Below are 25,199 nucleotides of genomic sequence, written 5' to 3'. Positions count from 1 at the left end.
CTGTAGTTTCAAGAGGAATCAAGACAGAGGAAGCCGAGAAATGGAGCCTCTGAGGGCCAGCACAGCACAACTGAAGGCTTGTATTAAGCAAGGCTATTCCCATCAGCACAGCTGCAGGTCTGAGTGGTACTCTGGCTGAAAATCAAACATCAATCAAGATGGCAGTCTGGTGGCTAGGATAGCCATTGTTTAGCCTGATAAATAATTTGGCTCTAAGTAAATGCGCAAGCAAAACAGTGAAAGACCAGAGTGTTTCCATACCGCTCAGCAAACTGGGATCTTTTTGGAGGAAAGGAAAACACCATACTCGAAATGGCTAAATCCCCACTTTCATCACAATATAGGAGATAGGAAGACAAGCAATTGTACCTTAGAGCTGGTCCCAGGGCTTGAAGCTCCAGGAGGATTCGACACACGTTGCTGCAAAAGATCTAATCGTGGGGGCACTGGGGGGAGTGATGCCTGTGGAGCCACTGAAAATGGAGAAGGAGGGCGTTCTACCTGCAAAGAAGCAAAATGTTCTGTTTGAAAGTTGTTGTTTTTTTACCCATTTTAAGCTCCCAACAATAATAAGAGGTGATTCACAGGAAACTCAAATCAAATATTAGTTGTCTGTATATGATTGCATAACAGTTTTAATGGAGGCCAAGTCCAACAGTGATCTCATTCTCCAAGTGCTGGTCCTTACGTATCCAACATAGCACCATCTTGCATGAGAGGCAGCTATTAGGTTTGTGGGAGGAATCCCAAGGATTCCAGAAGTAAAAGAAAATCTTTAGAGCAAGAGATCAATCGAGAGAACCAAAAGTGGCCCAATGTAGACTGAGCACATTCAATGGCTGTGGAATGCCGATTTACTGCTGAAAGGAGTAAAATCAGGAAAGTGTGGAGGAAGATTGGAATGGAGTGTGGCTATATTTCAGAGGAAGGGACTGGCAATACTACCCCTAAGTATGCCTTGCCTAAGAAAACCCTATGAAATTCATGGGATTGCCATATGTCAACAGAAGACTTGAAGGCAGATACACACACAGAGTTGGACATAGCTGTCACTCTGAAAAGAAGCACTCCACAGGAATGGGACAGGGCCCATCTCTTTTTTTCCTCCTGCACAGGTACCTCAGAGTGATATTTTAATCCAACATTTGACATTTGGATGTAACCAAGAAGTAGTTGTTGTTAGCTGCTTTTAAGTCAATCTCAACTTACAGCAACCTTGTGAATGAGACTTCTCCGGGTCCTACTATCCTCTACCTCCCTGCCGGCTCAGGCTCATGATTTCCCTGACTAAGTCTATCCATCTGGCATGTGGTCTTCCTCTCTTTCTACTTCACTTCCCCCAGCATCACTGTCTTTTCTAATGAATTTAACCACTCTGGCTTCCAGGGAGAGTTCGTAGAATGGCGTTAAGGAAGCTAGAGCACATATAATTCTTGATAGAAGACCACCAGATCCTGGAGCATGGTCTCAAGGCCCAGGAAACTGCAGCCTTGAAAGTTTGGGGCTGACTAGATAGGTCACCAGGGAGCTGCACATAGAATCCTGACCTCCAAGAAAGCTCTAAAAAGAGTACCTTTGCACCAACCAGTTCTTTCATCATGAAGAATGTCTCATCAGCTCGGTCATCATCGTCGTCTTCATAGTTGGGGGAGGGGGCACCTTCGGCACCTTGCCGTAGCAGTCCTCCCCCACCTCTGGGATCAAATGGGTCAACGACAATGGGTTCTGTGCCTTTAATTTCACAGCGACAGAATGGACAACCCTGTCCTTCTGATTCCTGCAGCAAAAAAAACAAGAAGGGAGACTAGTCACAAAATCACAGAGAGACCTTGATTATCATGGTGAACCTTGATGCTAAGAACATCCTGATATCCAGTGTAGCAGAAAGGAAAATCATAGTACCTCACAGTCTCAGTATTGTCACTGGAATTATAATCTGATAAAATGGAACATTATGCAGATTATGACTATCTTAGCAGCCATCATGGGACCATACAAAAGAAAGCTCATGATACATGTTATCCCCTTTCAGCCAGACATACTGTCTGGTGATTCCTCAAGAAGAACAGGCAGAGACAGGAATTCCTAATGGTTGCAGCACAGAACACTAATAGCAGAGGGCCAAGACCACAGGCAACTTTGCTCTAATCTAGATTGAAACAGACAAACCCCTTGTCTTGGGTCTCACTCAACAGAGACTCAGCTGTTCACACAGGTCATCTGCCACAATTTGCAACTCATTTACAGCACAATCCTGCAAATCCCACAGCTTTGGTGCATAAATGTATGCTACTGCTTATTTACATGAAAGACAACTTGGCATTAAGACGATACCGTACACACAAGTGATTCCTCAAGAACAACAAGCACAGGCAGGGATTCCGAATGGTTGTAGCAAGGAACACTGACAGCAGATGGCCAAGACCACAGGCAACTTTGTTCTGGATGGAAACAGACACCATACCTGCCAGGAAGTGAGACATGAAGTGCACATCAGGTGGCCGCAGGGTTCTATTTTCACATCTTTGTCGTTTTCTGCACAAATTTTACATAATTGGAAGGTGGAACCCATTTCACAGTACAATTCATATTGTTCCTAAGAGGTGGAGAGGAGGAGGGGGGAGAAAGAAAGGCAGACGTTATTGTGTGTAATAATTATGTCCTTTACAATAACTGCCAGACAACCAATCCCAAGTATGTTGTATGCGTTCAAGTCAACTGACTTATGGCAACTGTAGGGTGGCTCTGACTCTCAAATTAACAACAAATAGTATTTTTGTCCTTTACTTCACCCACAATTGTAGTCACCCTGGGTTTGAACAGTTCAGCCTCAATACTGGCTACTAACAAGGTTGAAGTCTGCATGAACTAAAAAAGAATATATGTGGGACCACCAATTGTCCCCTGGCAGGCCTAATGGTGCTACAATGCAATGTGGCATGAGCATTATCTGCTACAGGCCCAGAGAAAAGCTGTGGACCAAGGTGACAACATTGGGAGAGGAAACAGTTTGTAGTTTTTGCTTACCTGTGTCACTTTGATGTGGTCCTGTGGTGTGGGCTCACACAGACCGGTCAAGTCAGGATTCTGATTCCGGCCATCAGGATATAAATAACTACATGCGAAAACACAAAATGGTTCAGCAGATATGAACTGTACAAGAGTTGGAATAAGCTGAAAACAACAGAGTCTCAACAAAGTGCACTAGCCAGGAGAAAGATGCAACACTAGAGCAGTGATTCTAAACCTTGGCCTTCCAGATGTTTTTCACTTTCAGATGCTTTTTCATGTTTTCACCTCCCAGAATTCCTGACTGTTGCTAAGCTTGCTAGCGCTTCTGGGAATTGAAGTCCAGAACAGTTGGAGACCAAAGTTTAGGAATCACTGCACTAGAAGGAGAAGTCTCAAAATGAAGAATACTTAGTCTTTCAAGGTCTCCCTATCTGCTAACATAAATGTGGTGGGGAACTGACATGCGTCTCAAGTCTCCTCATGGCTATAATTCCAGCCACACTTTAACCACCTATGAAATATTGCAAGTATGTTGTACTTCTGCTTCCCCCCCCCCCCACCCCCCTCAGCACAACAACTGAGTGAAGATCCTGGAAGCTGAAAGAAGAAACTGAGTTGACTGTATTTGTATTAAAGGTTTGCAAAACTAGACTCAAATCCTATGATCTGTTACAATACCCAAGTGCCTAAGTTGGAAGTACGTATTTCCAAGTCTAAATGTCATGTAGTTACATGATTGACAGAATACGTAAAACAATTTTTAAGCAGTCCAGGACAGGAGATCTTTAAAAAAAATACTACATCTTCAAGATAAAGGTAATAAATTGATCTACTTTTTCCATGTTCCAGTGACAGAAGATACAGGGCCTAGGCGGTACAGCATAAAACCTTTGTCTGAAGGGCATAGAGAGAACTGTCCTTTCCCTGTAACTCTAGGAGAAATTAGAATACCAGGCCTGATGAATCAAGGATCCAATTTTACTGAGGGAAAGAAATGCATTTCTGTCTCCCACCCTGACAGACCAAAATCTGAGGAGAATGGGGGAAATGGTTTCAGCCCACTTCAGTCATCTTTTCACTGACTCAGTAATCAGAATAAGCAAGACTCAGGACACACTGCATGGAGGAATTACTTACAAGCCTTCCCTGAAGCCATCAATCAGTGCTTGAAAAAGAGGCTTGTTGTGGGGAATTGTTTGGAGAATATTTCCATCTGCAGTGACATAACCGATCGCCCACTGACCAAGTCGCGTACAGCTCAGACGGAAAATATAACTGGAAACAAAAACACAGTTTGCATAGGTAGGATAAATTTGCTCAGTTAATTACATATGGATAAAGATTTTTCTTTAAGATGGAACAAATGAACACATTTTTTCTTGTTAAGCATTCCACTTCAGTTACAGCTCCAAACTAAAGCAAGAAATCTTCAGCCAGGTACAAAGGATTCAAATACCTGAAAAGCGCTTTCAAATCACTGCAAGGCTGCTCGTCATTTCCTTAATGTTGTGAATTAGCTTTAAATTACAGGAACTTTCCATTTCTGAACAGAAGCATTTCAGCAATGAAAAGCAAATGAACCCGTTGCCAGACAAAAAAGCAGTTCTAAGGTTTTAGGGCTGGCCAAAGTGGTTTAGATTTCCAACTGGGTCCAAATTACTACCTGAAGTCAGGCGATTTTTTCTGTATGTCCTGAAGATTAGACACTTTTCACTCACCAATCTTCAAAGCCAAAGTCTACTTTGTAATATAGATTTAGCTATTTATTAGATTTATCCCATTTTTAATCCCAAAATGGGATTAAAAGTGGCTTGCAATAAATTTAAATTTAAAAAGATCCAGTTAAAACATTAATTTATTGCAGTGGTAAGGCTTGCTAACAGCATATGACTTAAACATGCTCCCAGCAACATTCCAACTCAGCCTGTGCACTATGTGATGCTTTGATGGTACATCTCAGACTGAACCTGCATCCCTAGTTACCTGGCCCCACTGCCACTTTCCTGTAAAGCCACTTTTCAGTGACAGAGATATAAGTCCCACTCTAATCCACCTCATCCCAAAAATCAGAAAAGAGGGGTTTCGCCAATTCTTTTTTTCTGCTGCCCTCCTGTTTTCTTACAGTTAAAGCTTATGAATACACACAGGTTCAGTCTGATGCCTAACCCAATACTTCTTGCCTTAAGCTTAGATCTCTAGCAGTAACAACACAGTGCATTCTGATGCTGTGAGTGATATCAGATTTTCTTTGAGAGAGTGCTGTGTATGAGACAATATGGAAGCAAGAGGCTTTAGAAAAGGATCTGCCTTCACACACTCACCTGCCAGGCTTGTGAATGAATTTCTGAAGTCGTGCTTTGACCTCATCATATGTCAGGAATGCCATGTAACCAGGGTGAGTCACTGCAAGGCTATTCCAGTTCCTGAGCAAAGATGACCATGGCTGAAGAAAAAGAACACTATTAAATAAAACTGTACTTAGTCATTTCAACAGCAAAAGCAGCCCTCCTATCATGTCCTCTTCCACCATCGGACAATGCAAACAGCATTCATATCAGACTAGGCTTTCTCTGCTATTTCACATGCAGCGACATTCCATGTACATTTACTGGTGAGTCACACACTCTCAACCCCAGAAAACCCCATGAAAGGGTCACCTTAGGGTTGCCATAAACAACTGCCCTTTCAGACTAGCATTTAAAGCTTACTACTCCAAATAAGTCTATAATGACAGTGGATGGCTAAAAGATGGCAGTTGACGTTTTAGAGAGGAAAAACATTTGAAGACTGGACAAGTAAAGGCAAAGGTAGTCCCTTGACATGAATGTCATAACCGAGTGAACAAAGGATATAATTTTAAAAAAAGGATAAATGACATAAAAGTACTACTAAATTAATAAATGACTTCAGTGTTTGAGCAAGCCATGACTTCTTCTTCCTTACCTGAAACAGACGAGTGAAGATATCGAATTCAAATACAGAAATGTAATCGTTGCATGTCAAGTCAATAGTTGATTTAAGTGCCATTGCCTCTAACCCTGAACTTATGGGATGCACTTCATGTAAGGCTTGACGGAAGGTCTTCCACGGGACAATGGTTCTGACAGTGGGAGAAAAAAGTAGCCCTAAGAAAACTTATCTTCTGCCATGCTTCAGAGTTATTATTCAATGTTAAATTCATATGGATAACAACATCTCTGACTCCGAATCTGTTCAACAGCTGGTTCAATTGGCTACTGAAATATCAGGATCTATATCTGTAAAGCAGCAAGGTAAAGGGATATGGCACAGTCTTTGTATAAACAAGGTTGTCTTGTGTCTAAATTCAATACTTTCAGAAATTAAGCTTGTGGCAACTTAACTGCTGGAAGTAAACAGATGACCACCCACTCACCCATCTTACAAAGGGTACCAGTGAAGGTTTTGACAACCAGCACTCCCCAGTACCATCTTATAGATTTCCAATAAATATTTTATCAACAGAAACTCCATTAGAAAGGGACATATGATTCTGCCCCCCAAATATACCTAAATCAATCGGTATAGACCAGGGATGGTGAACCTTTTAGAGGCCGAGTGCCCAAACTGTTACCCAAAACCCACTTATTTATTGCAAAGTGCCATGTCCCTCTGGCTTTCTAGTAGCAAACTCTGGCAAACTGTGCTGGGGCGATGGCACATGTGCCCACAGAGAGGGCTCTGAGTGCTACCTTTGGCAAGCATGCCATAGGTTTGCCATCACTGGTATAGACAATCATGTACTGTAGTTACGACAATCTAGCTCCCTGAAATTTATTACCCCCTTTTTGTCTGCCACACATACAACAAGACTGATCTAGGTGCACCATAATCTACAGAACTGATACAGTGGCACAAAATACCTGGTTTATTCATCTAGTAATGTAACTGGACTAGCCCCTTTTGCTGCTACTTGTCATTGTCTTTGCTCAATCAAAAACCACAGAAAACTGACATGAATCTAGTCCTACCCACATCTTTTGGCACTGGTGAGGAGGCATAAGCTGGTGGTTGCGACAGTGGAACGTAGGCGGAGAATACTCCATCTGTTTACCACTCCCTTACATCCTCCCCTTATGGGCTTCCCTCTCACATGCTTCACACATGCTAATGACTGTTGCAAGGTGTTCTCAGCAGCTAAAGTTCACTTGTAAGCTCCCTTCACCAAAAGGTTTTCAGGCTGAAGTATTATTTTGGAAAGAGTACTTACTTTTCCCCAAAAGCTTTTCTCCAGAACTCTGCTGCATCTGCCTTTGTGATTCGGAAGGTGTCTCCCTGGAAGAGTCCGCTTGGGAAAATGCCTTTCAGTTCTGCTAACATATGGCTGAAGATCAGGGACAGTTTTGTAAGGTTGCGCCTGCAAGATTGCAAAAACAGATCTGCTGTGAAATGTGAAACAAGCAGCCTGAGGGAGCGAGAAAAGCAGGAAGTCACATTTTGGATCACTTTTCCAAACAGCAATACATCAGTTGCCATGCACTCTTGAACCACAGCATTCTGAAGGCTTGGTTTCATCTGACAACTCTTTTGAACAAGTATTTCACAAACTGCTAGATATGTTATGGAAAGGTCTAAAACTAATTCAAATTTATGTAGGAATACAAGGCCCAAGTCTCTGTGCAATGTTTTCTTATTTGGTTATCTTTCACATACATTTCAGCTGCCCCGAATAATCCCAGACTCAGGGAAGGTTTGCATATCGTTTGTAAAATAGCCATAATTTATCAGGGAATTATAGTGTGTTATTTTTCAGTGATTTGGCTAAGTACAAGATAAAGTTCAAGGTTTCACAGAAGGAAAAATGGAACACTCCCTGTTCCATTCCCCAAATTGAAAAATGGTACAAGAAAAAGACATGAGCATCTATGGTGAGAAGGGCGAAGGCCTGTCCAAATTGTAAACAGGGAGATGAATGGACTGACAGGACAGAATGCATATGTGGCCCACAAAAAGTCTTGCCTTCAAGCTCTCAGGAGCCATTTGCCTTCCAAGCCAAGCCTAGTATTTTGCCAGGTGATTCCCTTTTCAAAGAAACATCAGTATATTTTTATATCCCTGTCTTGTCACCTGAATGCACAAAGCCGCCCACGAACAGCAACAGTTGCTGCCTACTACATATGCAGTTTCGCTTTCACAGGACTCCTCCAACCAGAAAGGACACTTTTGAACAGCACAGATAATATTTCTGAACAAGAAAAGCAAGAATTCAGGCTCCAGAGGGGACAGTTATTACATAGGTGAGATAACAACCAAGAGACCAGAGTCTCACTTCCCACCAATATGCTCAGCAACTGCTCTAAGAAGCCAGCTCCTGCCCTGTCTTGTCACTACTCTTCAATGCTCACAACCTGCCTAATCTTTAGTGCCAGACTACAACTCACATCTAATCACACCAAACAGGGGCATTTTGTCGTTTTTTTACCCTAACATCTTAAACTTTTTTCCCTATCTTTCTCAGTACTAAGAAGTGAGAAGAGGTCAATTAAGTAGCTGTTCAGTGTGGTTATCAATTCATGTTACAAGGCTGCTAGGAATGTACTGGCTTGCTTTACACTCACATTTGGAAAGAAGGGAGAAGAGAGAAAGAATTCTCCAACTTATATGGCCAAATTCCCAAAATATCCTCTCTCACGCCTACACACTTGCTATTCAACTCGCACGCCTTTCTCTGATGAAGCCACAAAAGGGATTCATAGCACAGAATACAAGGGTTTATGAAACCATTTAACACTCATTTAACACTGTGGGGTTTGCCTGTGCAATGCTCAGGGACCTCTTTTTGTTTCATTATAATAAAATAAAAAAGCTCGTGCTCACATTTTAAGGGCTAAACATAAGAAAACCCGTGGTGCTCTAGGCCTCTGCTTCTTGAAAGAGTTCACACACTACAACTGTTGTAGTGCTACCCAACTGGTTTAACTGAGCTGCACAGAAAACCCGGGGAGCACACCCAATTCCAAACTTCACCACAATGTACAGATAATGTTGTTTATTGCCAGGGGCCAGGCTATGCTCATTTGGTGAAATGAGGCCGTGGCCTGAGGTAGCAGAGTGCCACCGGCAACAAACTGTGCCACCTACCTTCTAGGAGTTGCCAAGCCAGAGCAGCCTTGTTTTCCACAACTGGCAAGGTTTTAAATGCCAGCAATGGAAGGAGGACTCCTCAGAACCAGGTGTGTTTGCTTGGCTAGCTATATGGAAAAGATCGAGACAGAAGGCATGGGGGGCATTGGTGGGAGATGGTGAAGAGAGGAAGTGAGGCAAAGATGGTGGAACCAGCATTCCTTCTATCTCGGGCACTAGACCACTCTTTGTTCTTGATTTCACCACAACAGGGAGCGTTTGTCAAGTTCGAACAGTGAAGCAACCTTAGAAAAACAGTGTGTGTACAACACATTAGCAGCATTTGGACATGCTGCAGAAAATCAACAAAGTGATGGTTGTTTTCTCAACAAAATCAGTACTTAATATACAACATCTGTCTGTAATTTTGGCTCCTACATTTTACAAATATTAAGAATACTTAGATCCCCCATTTTGCCTTCAAGACCCCCAAAATGGCTAGCTCAACATAAAAATCCAACAGTAAGTGCATAAAAGCAAATTTTTAAGCAAATATCTGGGGAGATGTTCTTACAACAATGAGGAATCAGGGTTTGAAAAACTCGAATAAGACATTTCTGTATCTTTGGTGTAAAATCAGACCAAGTTATTTTACTCACTAGCAGTTTCTTTGGTGCCTGAATAGGCTGTTACCTGATATCAGATATGGCCTGACATCTTGCCTCAATGGACTTTACTGACGGAAAGTGTTTTTCCCCCCAGGAAACTGAAGCACTTATAAGTGAACAACATGGTTAGCCAAGCTTATGTTTAAACAGTTGCTTTCAGATGCTTTAGCAGCACAATTTTAAACATTGTTTGCAAGTATAAACAAGGGCATAGCATTATAATGTATGCTAGCCTGGGGGGAAACTGAAACCTTGAATGACAATTTTATAAGCCTGTGGCTCACAGGGAGGGCAGGAACACATTAAACCATTCACGCCTGGAAATCCAGAACACACCTGGCAATGAACATGGATGAGGACTGTTACTCAACTGAGAATGCAGTCTGTTTGAACACAAATACAACCACAGTGCACTTGTACAAGGCGAGTTTAGTGTAAAGGCAAACACTGTTTACTTTCTTTCTAGTTATCAGGTTGATAAATGGGATGGAGACTGGCCATACCAGTCTACTTAAAAGCAGCCACATCACAGTTGTCTTGTCAAGAGGAGATCAAAACAGCTATCAGCAAAACAACAGCATGTCGACAAGAACCTGGACTTGCTGGGAGCATCTAGTCAATCACCATTTGATCTTGCAATTTGTGACAGATCAAGCACAATGCAGCAAGCACCAGCAAAAGCAGAGGGTTCTCAAACTGAATTTCTGCTTTTCTAAGAGATTGATACCCAAACTCCAGGTATAAAGTCTTTGCCTGCCTTACCTTTCAACTGTCTCCATAAGCCTAGCTATTGACCCCCTTTGCTTCTTCCATATTCAGCACTTCAATAACTTCTGCAAGACATCTTTCTTTTGCTTTCTGAGTCACGCAATGAGCACAGCCCATATTCACCCATTTGACTCCCTATTATGTGTCTTATTCATTGCTCATTGCCAACCTCAGATCTATCTCACACCTGGAGTGACTCCAACAGCATTTTGTTAGACCTTTGGGCAAGGCTTCAACATTTATAGCCTGCTCATCACTGAACAAAGGGCTGGCATCAGAAATACTTAGTATTCAGTGCTTTTAATTATAAATTTAAGTTTTAAAAGGCATATGTCACTTTTTACTGCATTGTTTTCACTAACGTAATTTATGTGCCTTCAAGGTGTCTGCTGACTACAAACGTAATGTCACTGATAAACAATATTGTTTCAGGGTGTGGAAATGACATTACAATGATTGTAAACCTTGTACAGTGGTCCCTTGATATCTGCTGGGGTTTGGTTCCAGGACCCCTAGGGATACACCAAATCCATGGATGCTCAAATCCCACTATCTACAATGGCATAATAAAATGGTGTCCCTTACATAAAATGGCAAAATCAAGGTTTGCTTTTTGGAATTTATAGATTTTTTGGTAATATTTTCAAGCTGTGGGTGGTTGAATCTATGCATAAGGAATCCGTGGATATGGAGGGCCAACTATAATGTCATTTCACTACTCCTAAACAATTTGTACTTATCTAAAAGGGTAAGCAAAGTGAGGCCAGTGGACCCCATTTTGGTGGCCCCTGAAGCAGTTACTACTAAATATTTTTCTGTCACCCATAGTGTGCCATGTGCTTTGTGACTTCATCCGTAGCTCCAACATAATACTTCTTTATCACATTTTGGAGCAACAACGAATAAAGGTCTCTGTCTTGAAATCTTGTCTAAGTTAGACATATGCCAAATATTCCCGTCCAACCCAAAGCAATGCTTTGGAAACCGGAAAGAATGTTTGTCCTTCGCTTCCTGGTCTCATTTGCTGATATTCCTTCACTACTTGCTTTGGTTTCTGTGCCATTTTCTCCCTTCGAATTACGAGATCTCCTTCGGGAACTAATCACATGAGCATTCTCGGTCAATCAGGGTTCTCGTTATGAAGCGTGTAGCCAATCAGTTTTGGCTATGTGATGACATCACTGACAACTAATTAAGAATCGAGAGGCCAATACTTTCTGAATTCACACTCTTTCCAGCCACTGATAAAATCACTCAAGCATAGCATTGAACTCCCTGATACATTATCGTTCATGAGTACCAGTTTTCCCCTTTAGCTCTAGTGCAATGATTCCCAAATTATGGTCCTCCAGGTATTTTGGACTTCAACTCCCAGCAGCCCTAGCCAGCTTGGGCCAGCAGTTGGGAATTCTGGGAGCTGAAGTCCAAAACATCTACACCAATGGTTCTCAACCTGTGGGTCATGAGCCCTTTGGTCTTAGGAATAATTTTATGGTTGGGGGTCACCACAACATGAAGAACTGTATTAAACTGTATTAGGATGGTTGAGAACCACCAATCTAGACAATCGAAGTTTGAGAACCGCTGTTCTAGCATGAAGTGAAGTTAAATGCTTGTACTGCAACCACTCACTCACAAACCACACGGTTGTGGGTTCAATCCCAGCCAGGGATTCGGGGACAACTCAGCCTTGCATCCTTCCGTAGGTCACTAAAACGAATCCCCACCTTGTTGGGGGAAATTGGCTTACACATTGTAAACCGCTTAGGGAGTGCTTCAGTGCACTGATAAGCAATATAGAAATGTACTTGCTACTGCTATTGAGTTTGTTAAATATTTTTTAAAAAGGGAAGCAGGCAAGGGATGCTCAGGTTGAGTGCTTTCCATTGTAGTTTTACAGTGTCCATTTTCACAAAATGCAAGTCTTCTGAAGACAGAGAAATTTGATCAGATCAGATAAGCCCCACGAGGTCCATTTATAAAGACACTGAACTGATACTGTCTACAGCTCTAGCGCACTCCTTTGTGCTGTGGCTGTACTACTTCCTTCCCCTCTTCATTTCTGTTTTGGCTTTGTTCGCCTTGCAGGAAGTCAACAGGTCAACCAAGAACTCCTCGTCCGACTGAAATCCTCCACTGCAGCCTCGAAATGGGCCCCCACTTCCCTTAGTTCAGCTTTCTGTTGCTGTTCCCCTCTGACCTGTAGCAGGCTGTTCCTTTCCGGTTTCCTGTTTGCCGGATAAAAAAACATTCTTCCACTGCAAGAGTCTGTCTTGCAGAACTCAGTCACATTTTAACCCCTGGTGTTTTTCTTTGCGCCAGTCAAGTTTGCCTTTGGTCCCACCAAATTGGACAATTCCACACACTCAGATGGTACCTTCAGCACTTTGCAAAACTGCTCTTCCGGGTGGAAAAGAACGTCCCTAGACAAAAAATTATCTCACTCTCACAGCCAACACCGAGTTGGTATTGCTGATATTTAGCAGAGAGAGTGTTCCTGATATAGTTGATACTGCTGTGGTCAGCAAAAGGTTGGCTCTGCTAGCTAGAAAGCATCAAATTAAAAGCAAAAAACAGACCTTGAATCTGAGTCTCTACATTGAGAGAAAGGCGGGATATAAGCAAATAAAATAAAAAAGAATAATAATTTATCACAGGACACAGTATTCAAAGAGCCAGCAGGATGTAGTGGTTTGAGCATTGGACTTACAACTCTGGTCTGAATCCCTGGCCATTGGGTGACTGGGCAAGCTGCATTCTCTCAACCTAAAAGGAAGGCTAAGGCAAACCCCGCTATGAACAAATGTTGCAAAGAAAGCTTTGTGATAGTTTCGCTTTAGGGTCACTGTAAGTTGGAAATGACTTGAAGGTACACAACAACAATAACAAAAAAGCATTAGAAGTGAAGTCGAAGGCTTTCATGGCCAGCATCCATAGGTGTTTGTGGGTTTTTCAGGCTATGTGGCCATGGTCTAGAAGAGTTTGTTTCTGACATTTTGCCGGCATCTTCAGAGAAAGTCCTAGAGGTTCAGAAGTACAGGAACTCTAGGAAATTTCGCCATGGTCAGCAAATGGCCAAATGTGAACGTCCTGCATATTTTTCTACATATTTATGTCCCCTTCAGTGCAGAAGTTTGCAAAAGAAACTAAGGGCTTGTTTGCTTTTGTTGCAACGTTGGTAAAGCTCCCAATTTAATTCTTCTCGGTACAGAATATTTGAAGCAAGCAGCATATATACTCCAAAGCAATGCATCACCCAAATAATTAGTCCCAAATAAAGTTCTTTACTTGCTACAATCCTCCTTAATTCAATCTTATGAAGCTTATTCAATTTGTGGTGGTCAGAATCTAAGCATGAAGAGAGGAGTCAATATACTTTACACATTTAAGAATCACTCCAGCAGGAAGCTCATTTTACATATAGCAATATTCACCCTAACATTAGAATTAACCACGTAAATATTGCTCCGGTCTTAGCCCTAAAATAATGCCAGTGCAACATTGTATAATTAAAGAAAATTGAGCCAAAATCAAAATGTTGATATAATAAAGAGCCACCTGTGACAGACCGATCTCATATTTATAAAGCCTGAAGGAAAAAGGTCACAGTACAGTAGACATCCATTTACTTTGCCCAAACGGAAGGAAGAAATCCCCCCAAAATGTCTAATTGTCTATAAATACTCATTTAACGAATGAGGATTTAAAGGCACAAGAGACTCGTGGAAATACAAATATCCTCTTTAAAAAACATAATAACCCCGCTTCCTTATTTACATTCTGCGAGGAAGCCTGAAATTCTACCTGGGGACAGCTTGTATAAACACGTTTGTCTCTTCCAGCGCTGTTTATTCAAAACGTCCAACATCAAGATGGATGAGGAGAAACTAGAATGTTACTTCCACGGAAAGGTAGTGCGTGTTTTCACTACTGCTCCGTTATAAATGTTAAACACACACACATCGCTTCTCTCAAGTAATCCAGATGTTTTGGCTCAGGGTCAAGTTTTTTGCAGTTCATACAGCTGATGAAGGGGGACACAAAAACTTTACACATTCAAGCTAACTTTTATTTTCCCAAATCAGGAAAACAGAACACCTTTTTAAAAACACTATGGCCTGTTACAGACTGCCAAAATAAAGCTGCTTGGGGTCTCTTTGGAGGTATGCTATTTAAATGATGCATGGGTCCTAAGAGTCCGGAGGTTGCGCCAAAGCCACACTCCATTCCTAAGCACTGGAGTGCAGCTTTGGTGCAGCTTCCAGATTCTTAGGATGCATGCATCATTTAAACAGCATACCTCCAAAGAGACCCGAAGCAGCTTTATTTTGGCAGTTTGTAACAGGCCTGAGTTTGTAAGGCCCAGGATTTCTCAATGACCTTCCCAAGTCTGCTAGGATCAGTAAAGGAGAAGAGTTGTATCCCATGGCCATCCCTACTTTACGGTCCACATACACACACGCAACAATTGATAGGAGATGGTATGGCGTGACTACTTTGGTAGGAGATAGGTTAAAGTTAACAAGGAATTGTAATCTAATAAAATGTGTGTGCACAGTAGAATCCAATTTTCACACAGTTTAAGAGCAGTGGATTAAAAAGACCTCAAATGGTAAAATGCATCTCGGCTTCTACTGCACAATATCGTAATCTTGAATTTTACATCTAAACAAAGATGTTTATCTCCCATTGCTACTATAATCTATCATCGACCCAGCGGAAAGGAGGTGGGCGGCAGAGCTCCAATCATTTCTCAAACTCTTAGGTGCCAGAATAGTATTTCAGTACCAACACTAAGATCTCAGTGCAGATTTGGCAGGGCCACTACTTCTAACTATCAACATCTAATATATACAGGGGGGGGGGGGGAATTATAGTTGGCTCTCCACATTTGCAGCTTTGACTTTTGCGGATTTGATTATTTGCGGTTTTGATTAATATCTTCTCTCTAGGAATCTCTAGGTCCTCTAGCTCAAATCTGACACAAGTTGACCATAGAGTTGGGCTGGAGAACCTAGGAGTTCCTAAGGGAAACACTTCCCTAGGCATTTGTAGGTCCTTCAGCAGGATTCTATGATCCAACATCTGGCAGAGCTGCACTGGAGATTTCTAGAGAGGTGTTCCCTCAAGTCAAAAGAATTGTGATTTTTTATGGGTTTTCCACATTCATGAGAGTCCTTCACCCCTAACCCCAGTGAATGTGGACAAGTAGTACAGTCATATTTCTGCAGATCTAAGTACCCAAGGCAAGGCAGACTGACTTGTCCACAATAACCTAGGTGAAAACCAGGTAACTCAAATTCAAACATTTCCAGCTTTCAACTCTGTGTTCTTCCCAGCATGGCAACTCCTGGCTGAGTCTAAACAAGGGCATGCATGAAAAGCAAAGATCACACTCTTAAACACTTTAAAAATGAGGGGTGCACAATTAATGCTATATATTAATGAACTTTCTGAGTACTATGAACAAAAAAAGTGTGCACCTCAAGATAAGGCGTGCTATTACTGCATCCTTTTGGGGTGCAGTAAACAGTGCCAGCATGTGATATTTTCTCAGAGTATCATGTGTTTGTCTGCTGAAATAACAAGTCAAGATAAGCTGGAACAGTAAACATGCTCCCAAATTTTAGGCCAAGGAAGCTAGCCAAGCCAGAAAAATTAGATTATATGGATATTAGATGTCTTGACAAAAGAACATTTGATTCACTGCATTCTTCTCCCCAAGTGTTCACTAAAGGAACATAACTCGCTTGACTGCAGAAGTCAATATGCCACTTCACTGAAGGAAAGATACAGGATTATCTCCCAAATCTCCTAACTTATAAAAGGAGGAAATTTCAACCTATTTCATACTTCCATTAATACTTATACACAGAGGGAAGCTTAGTGCCTGAGATGAAGAGACACAGGCCACAAGGAAAACGTTACATCAGTGCTCTGACAAGTATTCAGTCTCCTTCTTGGGATGAATGTAATGTTCTTTAACTCATCTGTAAGGTCTTGCATGGCTTAGATCAAACATACCTTAGAGACCATCTTCTCCCAGCATAATCTTGTATCTTTCATTCTATTCTGAGACGTGGAGATGGTGGTGTTTCAATAACTCACCCTGAACAGAATGGGTTAGGTTAGCCTCTAAAAGTATTATCTGTATTCTCACAAAAGAACCTCATATGCTACCTGAAGGCCGTATGTTTTCCACCTCTGATTTAATACATCATATTCTACTGAGGCAGATATATGGCTGAACAGCATTCCTGTAATAGCAGAATATTGCATGCAAGCAACAACTGTCCTGCTGATATCAGTTTGACTCTTGACTCTTGCAAATAAGTGCTGAATAGACATACTTAAACATCCCATGTTGACATTTATAAGCTTCTTGCAGCTTCGCAGGCTACTTCACAGAGTAATCAGTTTTCAAAAATAGATACACAGCAGAACTACTTTCGACTAAACTTTCAACACAGGAAGTGAATGAAATTCCACTCCACTCATACCGACAGCACCATAAGTCACCTTTTTCCAAAGACGGACAAAGCAAATGATACACAGAACCATTGTTTCTCACTTCTTAGAATTACCTAGAATAGATAGTCACATAATATTTGAGAGATATCCCATTATAGTGTCCACATTATGCAAGGCTGTAGCGTCTGCTAGTGTTACACTGATTTTGAGGACTAGCTCAGCAAGGCACCAATATGAAACAAGAACCCAACCCAACAATGACACACAGTGAAACCACTATCAAAAGTAAATGTTGAGCTTGAACGAAGATTGCCTTCTGTCATGTTTACCTAAGAGTCTACAAGGAGGACCATTCACCAGCCATTTCCCCTTGGTACTTTAAACTTTGAATCCTTGATTGCTTGGTTCTGGTAGTTAATGGTTTGGTTACAATTACTATACAGATATACCTCAGTTTATGAAGTAGGTATGTTCCTGGGCATTACTTCAACAGAAAATTTAGTACCAGAAGCAGAAATAAAATGGAAAGAAGAGGGATAAGTTCATCCATCCCAAAAAAGAAGAGCCTGACACTAGCTCTCTGGGGAATATCTAGTATGTTTTAAAGATTTAAAAGGAAAGCTGGGACCTCTAGCATTTGTAACAGAAACTAGTATCCCATCTTTGCTTAAACATTACAAACAAAACTAAAGCACATTTCCTTCAAGAAAATGACTCTCTTTAAGGCAGCAAACAGTTCACGTTCGTATGTAGCAACCTAGCATTCAAAAGCTCTCTTTTTTTAATGGCCAGCTTTTGAATTTTCTCTTAAGATACTCTAATTGAAATGCAGAAGTAGGCTCCACAAGTTTTCTACATTCTGAAGTGCAAGTTTAATGTGAAGGAAGCAACAGGGAACTCTTTCACACCATGCTTTGATAAGCTGCCTTAACAATGAGTTCTAGTCTTTTCCTGGCCCAGCTCCCCACTTTGAAATTACACAAAATTATCAGTTTAGAATTTTGTTTCTGTATCTCAGGAGTACTATTGCTTCAAGAGCAGTTTAAAAATAATAATAATTAAAATACTAACCCTCTATGCAATATCTGCTTCCTTCCTAGGTCTGGCTATATGCATTTCAGAGGCTGTGCACATTTCATACCCAGAAAGATACAGTACTTAATATCTTGCAGCTTTTCCTGTATGGATTTGTTCCTCTGTTGCCCTCGAGCCAATGACTAATAAGAAAACTTGCTGAGACAGCAGTCCCAGGGCTCTCACTGTGAGAAGAGACAACAAATGTTCCAGGCTGAACACCTTAAGTGCCAAACACTCCAGCAACCCTTCCACATAGTCCAGGTCATCTTCATTTCCACAAGCAGGGAGAAATGCTTGATTTAAGACTTCCACGACAGCACATCCTTATGGAAGGATGTTAAAGTACTTAACATATCACACTTGATTTCCCTTTTGTCACAGTCAGATTATAGTGTCAAGGGCTACCCTTCTTCTGTCACTCTGGGAGAATGAGATTTATTAAAATGCAGAACTCATCTTTTCAATTTGGTAATGCGCAAGGAGGCTCACAACTATGACGGCTGCTGCCGAGGTTAGTGGATTGAACTGTCTTTCAGAACTGCTGGTGGGGGCTGTTAATTCATGAGACACATTAGCTACTTCTTATATATTGCAGTGGTTCCCAACATTTGGCCCTTCATTTGTTTTGGACCTCAGGTCCCAGCATCCCTGGCCAACTTGGCCAAGAGTCAGATATCATGGGAGTTGAAGTCCAAATAATCTGGAGGACCAAAGGTTGGGAACCACTGCTCTAGTCAATCCTAAATATGTTCCTATTAAGCATCTTCTTAAATCTTATCTCCTCCGATCTTATCAGTGTCTCAGTCCTTGGGTTAGTAAGGAAGTCTGAGTGCCAAGGATATGGGGAAACACTCAATGCGCAGGTGGCTAACGCTCACAAGTATAAATAATTTGATCTCACACAGCCATCACAAACATCCCACTCCACCCCAATCCCCCTCCTGTGCTGTTCAAAGAGGCAAATGGTACTTAACCCAAAGCCACATCTCTCAGAGGCTGCAGCTTCATAACAACGTGGACTTGAAACAGATGCAGAAATGGGAGCAGCTTCAGATGACAACCTCAAAGGCCTCTGAGCAAAACTGACATGTGGGGCAGAGGGGCGGGGGAGTGGGTAAGGTATCACAACTTCAATATGAGCCAACCGCCAGTTTCATCACATCAAGATACAGAAACTGCTGGGGAGTCCAGAAACAAAAACCAATCCCTTGATTTTGTAGCACACCGGAGAGCAGCACCCAAATTTATCCTCAAGAGGGGACTGCTTTCTGAACACTGAACATTACACAGTAAATGCTCATGGCACCCATCTCCAAAAAAATCCCACACAAGACAAAACAGTATTCTTACCATTCCCATTCATTAAACAATACTGAACACAAAGAATTAACCAGCAAATGCACATGGCAAAATTTGTATATATTTTTGGACAAACAAAATAAAATGCTGACCTAGTCAGAATAGTTTAGCATGCATAATTCTATCTCGATTCTCCTGCTGTTCAGACATTGTCTGCATTGTCTTTCTTGAAGAAGAGTAGAGGAGACAGATAGATTATTTGCCCATCCTTGGTAGAAAAAAGTCAAGTACGAGAATTGTGAAATAATAGATGCTGTTGCGCCTACATATCCTGGCAGAACGTTGATGATAGCTAGCTCTGGCTCACCATCATGCAACATTTGAAGAGCAACGGCTATTCTCACTCTGGATAAAGGAAAAGTGCAAAATTGGCTAGGCTAGGACTGATGGGCACTACAATCCAACAATATCTGGAGAATCACATATTCCCCATCTCTCCAATGGAAAAATATTTAGTTTCTCGAGATTCTTTATCAGGGCCTAAGTGATATCAGGAGTGTTAACTGAGGCGGGATACATACGGGCAAAAAGGGGTGTATTCATGACGTCATGAAGGTAGAGCCTTCAGACAGGCCTTACCTGAATGCCGCCATGAACACGCCCCCCGCACGCCCCAAGCCGGAAGAAGCGGCATTAAAAAGGTGCTGCTTTTCTCCGCTTCTTTTCCGTTTGATGCGCAGCTGCGCAGCTCCGTCTGTAAGCTGCTGCACCGGTACGTCAGAATCGCTACGCCGCTAATTTAAGTTGCCCATTTAAAAGCTCCGTGTCTGCTGCGTCGCATAATGAGTCGGGGTCCTGGAACATGCGCAGTTTGCAGTCAAGCTTTAATTGCAGCGTCAGCTGCCATGCAGGTGTGGAAGCTGCAGCACAGCTGCAGCGCATTTTTAGACTCGTAACCCTAACCCTAACCCTAACCCTAGAGCAACATGTACGCATGCGCTGCTTGGAAAGTTTGGACTTTAAAGTGAACCCCTACACACATTCCTGTGCCATTTTCACCTAACAATAAAATAACCCTAAAACTTTAAATATTTACATATGTACAAGGGAGGTGATGGGGGATGGCAGGGGGACAGCGGTGGCAGGGGCGACAGCTGTGGCTGCGCATTGCAGATTCAGCAGGAGCGCGGGGACCAAAGGAGAGGAGGCATCTATGATGCTGGTGACACTGGCAAAGTGCAAGCGGACAAGGATGCCAACACCAGCTGATCACCAGCTGGCAGGAGACCACCATTGTTCTTGGGCAGAGCGGGGGGAAAAGTTTTAAAGGGGCTTGGGCACTTTAAATATGCCCATAGGCTTTCTGCCGCCGCTGCTTAGCGCTGCAGCTGCGCAGCTGCGCATCCGCCAGCCGGCAAAGGAAAAAAAAAGCCCCGTTTTTGGCCGCCCGTGAGGAAGCTGCCTCTCTCTTTGCAGCGTCCTCCGAGGCGGCGGTTTGGAAACTCCGGGTCTGAAACGGCCCCAAGTGAGGCGTCTTCACTGCCCCCCATGTGGAAGCCCCATCTCCTGAGCCACGCCCCCGGGGCGGGTGGTCTGGAGGCTCCGTATTCAGCAGAATACACCTCCAAGACGTCTTCTCCTGCCCGTCTGTATCCCGCCTATGTCTTTGTAACACCATTCACAGAAGCAGATTCAACTGTTAGTGCTAAATAACTATCCATCAGATTTACATAAGTGCTGGCTTACCATGCTCTCGTGTATTCAATAGCTCTAGTCTGACTGAGACTAATAATAATAACAGTCAGAGGAACACTATTAAGTAACTAGGAGTATATAAGAACCCAAGAACCATTGCAACAATGAACTTTGCAGGAGTGATTCTCACTTCCCTTGAATATTTTAAGATGCTACAATCAAATTCCAATACAGAACTCAATTACCTGGGCTGAGAATTTTCCTCATACATTCTCTCTTTTCCTTCTTTAAAGAGGCTGATGGTCTGTTTTGTCTTTTTCATCAGATTTTCCATGAACACCCTGAAATATTCATTTTCTCCCAGAGTCTCCATCTTCCCTTCATAGCGTGACAAGATGGTCCGCAGATGCTGGTAAGTGTCAGGAAGCAGGTCTAGAATGTAGGGGGGACTGTTTTTCAGGGCCAGCTTGGGGTTCTGACACAAGCGCACAACCTAGAAAAAGAATAAGAGAATTTAATAAGAACTGAATAGAAGCCTCTAACCGAAGTATAGATTAACAATCAAGATTTCAAAACAGTCCACTGAATTCCAAGAAACGCATTATCAGAACTAGCGACTGGAACCCACAAGATAATTCACAAAGTCTACAGCTACAGAAAGTTACATTCAGAACATTTAATATGTTAATCCTGAAACAGGAAATATTTTTCTAAGCAGCCAAATTGTTGTAATGCAAATTTCCCTAACATCAAAGCCACTGAGCCACATCTGACAATGCTATCATTCAGCTAAGTTCTGTAGCCTGTTTTCATTTCTGAAATAGTGACAAAAATGGAAAAAAGGAAGGAACCACATGTTGTCTTGCTCATTTGGACTTGCTCAAGCTGATGAGTGTGCAAATTATTGTACCATACTCTGCCAAGGTTCCCTGGCTGATCCAGTTACTTATATTGATAATGAATATAAGGAGCAGAGGTAGAAGCTACTACAGATGCCAGATACTGTCAGGCTTGTCAAACTCACCTGTTAAGTGCAGATACCACTCCGGATCCATGGTCTTGTGGGAAATAACAGATCAATTATTCATATGAAGTCAGCTCTAGAAGAGTGACTTGTGCTTTCTTCAGACACATTCAAAACACAGCAATATTTTGTTCAGATATTGAAAAATGCATGTTAGAGTCTGTGCAGCAATAGCAGTAACATGTACATTTCTATACCACTTAATGATGAACTCAGCACTCTCTAAGCAGTTTACAATCTGTAAGCCAATTGGCCCCAACAAACAAGCTGAGGACTCATTTTACCGACCTACACAAGGATGGAAGACTGAGTCAGCCAACCTTGGAGTCCTGGGATCGAATTCACAACTTTGTGGCTGCAGAACTGGCATTTTAACCACTGTGCCACGTCTTGCACCAAATACTCTCCCAAATTCTTCATCTCCCGTGACTAAAGGATTTACCATGTACTGGAATACCTCCTCGGAGGACTTTGTCTGGAACATAGTAATTTAAGGAATCTATCCAATGCCACCGGTAGTGGCTCCCAGAATAATAAATTACTTCAGTTGGAAATTACTGGTTGTTCAACAGAAACAGCAGTTAACTACACTGAACCAGCATAATATATATGTATCAATGATTTTAACTCATTCTAACTATAACCATGGCCAAATTTTAACATCTGTATTTAACAACTGATGCTCAGTTGAGGAAAACCTCTCTATCCCTTCGCCATTCACCTCCTTATGCTGTAGCCCATAATTCCCATCCCTCTTGGAGCTTCCAGAAGCAGAGGTCAGCCACTATTTCTCTTCCCTGCATGCGCTGCTGGGTATAATCTGATACTGAACACCAACCAGAGATTAATTTAATCTGCAATCTCCATCTTCAGACTGAGTCTACCTGCAGCTCTCACAGTCACACAATCTGACCTAAATCTGAGACTTCTCTTCTCTGATTACCAAATTTATGATAAAGCATTGAAGACAATTATGTGGAGTCAGAAAAGACCAGCAAGAGACCTTTGCAACATTTGGAGGTCTACTCATCAGTAGTATACTGTCAGAGAACATTTGAGTGTATAGTTCACCCCAAAGCAATTGTCAATTAAACTCCAGCACAAGGACACATGTTTCCCTCAGGCATCAGACATCAAAAACCTATAATCTGTAGGTTTCTAAAGTGTACTACAACATATACCACATTCCCACTTTGCAGCTAAAGCCAACGCTGAGGGATGATAGGAACCACAGGCCAACATAATCTGGACAGCTGTAAATTGCCCACTCCTACCTTCAATGTTAACCAGAGTCAGTTTATGGGACAAGCCAACTTCATAAACTATGGTTTGATGGTGGATTATTATTATTATTATTATTATAAACCTTTATTTATGAAGCGCTGTAAATTTACACAGCGCTGTACATGCAATCTTTTTAGCTAGACGGATTATGTCTATTAATCATAACCAAGATCAACCAGTTTATCTGGATTCAATAAGGTTATCTCAAAAAAGAAGTAAAAGCTTCCAAACTCTTCATTGTAGATTAATTTTGAATTTTGTAACTGATTGTTTTAATTTGTTGGTGGTGGAGGGTTGGGAATTAAATTATTTTGATCATGTTATGTTTTGTATTTCATTTCCTCTTACTGTAACCCGCCTCAATCCATAGGGAGAGGCAGGATGATGATGATGATGATGATGATGATGATGATGATGATGATGATGATGATGATTATTTCCAGACTGGGCCAGAGTGGCTGACTTGATCCTCCAGTGAAGAAACAAAAATATTCATCTTTTATTTAGTTCTTTTCGTGTGCACTTGCAGAACACCGGCAGTGCCAAAAATAATGTTCACAGCTCTGAGAAATCAGCAGTGTACCAGAAAATTAGCACACACTGCACTCATTCTCCCTCTTTGGCTCCTTAACAGACTACTGATAAAGGACAATGACTTCAAAAGAGAGCACAGACTTCGCATCAAGTGTGGACGTATTTACTGTATTAATCATGTCACATCTTCCATCCTGATTACTGATGTAGTTTAGAATGGCTTCAACTTTTTTCATCCCCAAATGTTCAATGCAGAGCTTTAATTAAAGCTTGATAACAAGTTGGCAGGATGATCCTGACACCCCTATGTTTACAATGGGAACACTTTGGAAAAAATAGAATAAAACCTTCTTAAATTTTTTATTAGCTTGAAACATACTGATTATTTTATACGTACACAAAGGCAACCTACATTTTAAGTTCCTACTGAATAGGTTATGGAAACTGAAAAGAAAAGAGGAAACAGTAAAACTGACTTCATGTCAGATGTCCAAAGCAGAAAACAGTCAAGATGAAAATGTGTCACCTGGTTCTTCCTTCATTTTTACATGACCATAAAGAAGTTAATGGTTCATAAGAAGCAATTAGCAAAATAACTACAGGAATTCATATATGAACCATAATGTAAGGCCGGTGGCCTACTTTTAACATATAGCAGAAAAAATGCAAGAACTTTTCGCAACTCTCAAGTCAGAAGAAAGGCAGAACAAAATACTATAAATGAATATATAACTTATCTGGTATGGCACAGATTCGTGTAATCAAATACATTAAATGAACTGAAATGGTGAACCTTCTTGACTAGGCTTTTTCATCTCTCACACCCACCTTACCTACAGCTTTCTCTGTCCAATTCCATTCATATAATGTGAGCGATTACTATGGATAGTCAGAAGGCAATGGCAAATGTCCTCTGAACAAATCTTGCCAAGAAAGCCCTGTGACAAGGACCACGATAAGTTGCAAACAACTTGAAGGCACACAACAACAAAACATAATAAACTGGCTAGTATCCTAATAGCTAAAAGTGTCTATCTTCCTCAATTACTACCCAGCTCCTGTTTTTTACATATTATCTATATGACAGGAGACAAAGTAACTCAGAATTTTATCTTCAATAAGAGAAAACATTACGTTTTTCCAGAATATGCATGTTAGCTTGTGATGTGTATTTGTGTTACCTGGATGTACCCTAAAAAGATATTTCAAATGCCAGCGTAAAAGCTTGTCACACAACCATATTGTGCAAGTGCAGAGATCAGTTCTATAGTGCAGCTTGTTAAATG

At 41.6% G+C, this 25,199-nt stretch overlaps 1 protein-coding gene across 1 annotated transcript in view; it reads right to left on the bottom strand.

The window, feature by feature from the left end:
• CBL (Cbl proto-oncogene) overlaps positions 1-25,199 on the bottom strand; it is a 46,212-nt gene that overhangs the window by 13,355 nt on the left and 7,658 nt on the right. The window contains exons 2-10 of the mRNA XM_089539155.1: positions 21,317-21,564; positions 7,241-7,387; positions 5,956-6,112; positions 5,334-5,455; positions 4,150-4,287; positions 3,028-3,115; positions 2,465-2,596; positions 1,574-1,777; positions 370-501 (exon numbers count right to left, since the gene is read on the bottom strand). Of these exons, the coding sequence (XP_089395281.1) occupies positions 370-501; positions 1,574-1,777; positions 2,465-2,596; positions 3,028-3,115; positions 4,150-4,287; positions 5,334-5,455; positions 5,956-6,112; positions 7,241-7,387; positions 21,317-21,564 (1,368 nt within the window). The remainder of the gene's footprint in view (positions 1-369; positions 502-1,573; positions 1,778-2,464; positions 2,597-3,027; positions 3,116-4,149; positions 4,288-5,333; positions 5,456-5,955; positions 6,113-7,240; positions 7,388-21,316; positions 21,565-25,199) is intronic.

The sequence above is a fragment of the Sceloporus occidentalis genome, unplaced genomic scaffold (genome assembly GCF_023333645.1).
Source record: "Sceloporus occidentalis isolate IW3139 unplaced genomic scaffold, rSceOcc1.0.p SCAF_9, whole genome shotgun sequence".
NCBI classification, from domain to species: domain Eukaryota; kingdom Metazoa; phylum Chordata; class Lepidosauria; order Squamata; family Phrynosomatidae; genus Sceloporus; species Sceloporus occidentalis.
Note: the sequence above shows the minus strand (reverse complement) of the source record. Positions and strands in the feature narration are given on the sequence as shown.